At 51.7% G+C, this 2,730-nt stretch overlaps 1 protein-coding gene across 1 annotated transcript; it reads right to left on the minus strand.

Annotated features, from left to right (window-relative positions):
* Nucleotides 1–103: 103 nt before the first annotated feature.
* Nucleotides 104–2,727, minus strand: MRM3 (mitochondrial rRNA methyltransferase 3; the record flags this gene model as incomplete). The annotated part of the gene is given in 5 exon segments (XM_010164244.2): nt 104–608; nt 610–640; nt 841–1,008; nt 1,413–1,657; nt 2,642–2,727. Coding segments are annotated over 5 exon segments (1,035 nt in total), but the record flags the coding sequence as incomplete, so codon positions are not given.
* Nucleotides 2,728–2,730: the final 3 nt, after the last annotated feature.

Consider the following 2,730-nt stretch of genomic DNA (forward strand, 5'->3'; position numbering starts at 1 on the left):
GTTTACCCCTCATTTACTGCAAAACAAACAGCACGAGCTGCTCTTTTATTAACTCTACAGCCAAAGGGGAGACCTGCTTCCTCAGCACCCGAACCTCAGCAGTTTAGCCCACTACAGGGAACTTCTGCCTTTCGTCTTCCTGCTTGTGCCTCCACAACAACTGTCTCTTCCCCTCAAACAGCACAACGGCAGCAGCGATAGCAGAGTTCAAGCTCTCCACGCCTGGCACCACGGGAATCACCAGTCTCTTCCCTCCCGTGCTGGCTGCGAGGTGAAGCGCTTCTGGACTCACACCGTGGGTCTCTCCGCCGACCCCCACTGCCACTGGAGTCTGTGTCCAGTTCTCATAGTAATGCTGCACAGCCAGCTCTGGGAGGCAGACACCCGCCGCTCCCTCCTCATCCTCACGCTCTGGAGCAGCCTCGGGTTGGGATTTCCCAGGAGCAGAGCCAGCCCTGCCCGCTCCCATCGGCACAGACGCGGTCTCAGCCTGAGTGCCTGGGTCTTTGTTATCAGCCACGCAGACCTGGACACCAGCAGGAAGGTTTCTGGGAAGAGATTCCCAGTCCAGGTTGGCGACGATGGGCAGACGGAAGTGAGCTCCCAAGGAGCACCTTTGGCTCCCACGGATCCACACAGCCTGAGGCAGGAGGGAGGAAAACAGCGACACTGCAACAGCTCCCACAAAGAGATTCAGCAGCTGCTGCCCACAGCAAATTGTGTTTGTGCTGGGACTGCTTATAAACCTTTTGGAGCAACATCTTCAAGCATTTCTTGTTCTCTACCTTGACCCCAGATTACTCAAACTAAACTTATTTTTCCCCAGGGAAAGGCTCTTACCTTTGGTGAGCAGGACTTTCTCACAGCCTGCTCCTGCTGCAGATCTCAGAATAGTCCCCAGGTTTCCCGGATCTCGGATATTGTCACAGATGAGGAGCAGTGGCAAGGAGCTGGTTAGCTGAGCGGCAGGGTAGGACATCTTGGCATGGTCAGGCTTGGAAAAGATCCCTGAGGAGACAAAGTGCTGACAGGTTTCTGACCAACACACCCACCCCAAGGAGAGGGTTGTCTCTGATTTCATTGGCCCACATTTCACTAAAGAGGTGCTGGAGAAAGCAGGAGGCTTAAGAGAAGTTTGAGAAGAGTTTGTCACTTCACAAGGAGAACTATTTCCCAGGAGAGCTGGAGCAATGTGCTATTAAAAATGAGCCTTAGCACCTTCAGTGCACTCTGGGAGCCACTTTCAATTGCCACGGCAGGCCAAAGAAAAGGGAATTCTCTCAAATTATGTCACTCTTGACACTGCCAGAATGTCTAGAGTGAGGTTATGAAGAGATAGTCATTATCAACTTCCTAAGCATGAAATAAGTTTCCCTTTCAGCAGTGCTGTGACTGTTTCTAAGGCAACTTACCTAGAAGCCCCTGAGGAGTTATGAGGTCAGACCAACTCTTAATGTCTTCAAATTTCACCTTAACTAAGTTGGCTCGTTTTAGCTCTGCCTGGGGCAGCTCCTTCAGGTGCCCCACGGTGCTGAAGAAGAGAGTCTGCAGCACAGCTCCTGCCTCCAGCGCGTCCTTGATCAGCCTCTGACCCTCCAGCAGAACCTTCCCGTGACGATCTCGAAACTTCTTTGACTTGGCGATAGTCACCACTTTTCTGCGGAGAAGTTAATCAGAGAAAAAGGCTGTGACACTAACAACACCTTCAGTCTGACATCTGCCAGCTGCTGAGAACGTCACTCCAAAGTCCCCCAGGTAGCTGTAGCTGGCGTTGCAGCATCAATCTCAACACAGAACCCCCCAAGTGTCAGAATTTGCCTCAAATTCTGCAGCCATGACACCAGGCAGCTCACGGGTGGTTCCACAGGAGACAGAGGTGGGTGGACACAGCGGGCTGCGGGTGTTGGGAGGTATGTGGAAAAAAAGGGGACAAAGGGCAACACCCAAACTTAGTTACCAAAACTAAGTTAACAAATAGCTAGTTAACAAAACTATCCTGGAGGAAGGGACAAGGTGACACCATAAACCAGACAGATGAGGAACTAAGAAGGTAAAACCTGACAAACTAAAGAGAATGACTTGAACTACAGGTGAATTATCCTAATTAGGATATTAAAAAACCCACCCCCTCCCAAGCCCCTTTCCCCAGGGTAGGAGAGAGGGAGGATCCTGTGATAGCTAGTTAACAAAACTATCCTGGAGGAAGGGACAAGGTGACACCATAAACCAGACAGATGAGGAACTAAGAAGGTAAAACCTGACAAACTAAAGAGAATGACTTGAACTACAGGTGAATTATCCTAATTAGGATATTAAAAAACCCACCCCCTCCCAAGCCCCTTTCCCCAGGGTAGGAGAGAGGGAGGATCCTGTGATTTTAAGCAAAAACGAGATGTAGAAGGAACAAATGACAACAAGGGTGACTTAAAAACAGTAAAATAGACTGAAAACTGTGTGAAAAATGTTCAGAATGCGGCTGTGCACTAACCCGGGGTGCCAGGCTTGTGGCATTACCACCCAGCACCCATCTCTGCCCGGACATCGAGTTAATTAACATCGAATTAACATCGGATTAACCATTTCGCCCCTGTGCGGTTTCGGCTCGCTGGGGACAACCGGTGCCCGCGGTGCCGCGCCTCACCCCAGCCTCCTGTCACCGGGCGCCGCCTTCTCGTACCACAGCCCCGGCCCGGCCGCGCTCCGCTCCACCGCTGGCGGGGGCGGCGGGGG

Source organism: Antrostomus carolinensis, unplaced genomic scaffold, assembly GCF_000700745.2.
Source record: "Antrostomus carolinensis isolate BGI_N321 unplaced genomic scaffold, ASM70074v2 scaffold41193, whole genome shotgun sequence".
Lineage (NCBI taxonomy): Eukaryota > Metazoa > Chordata > Aves > Caprimulgiformes > Caprimulgidae > Antrostomus > Antrostomus carolinensis.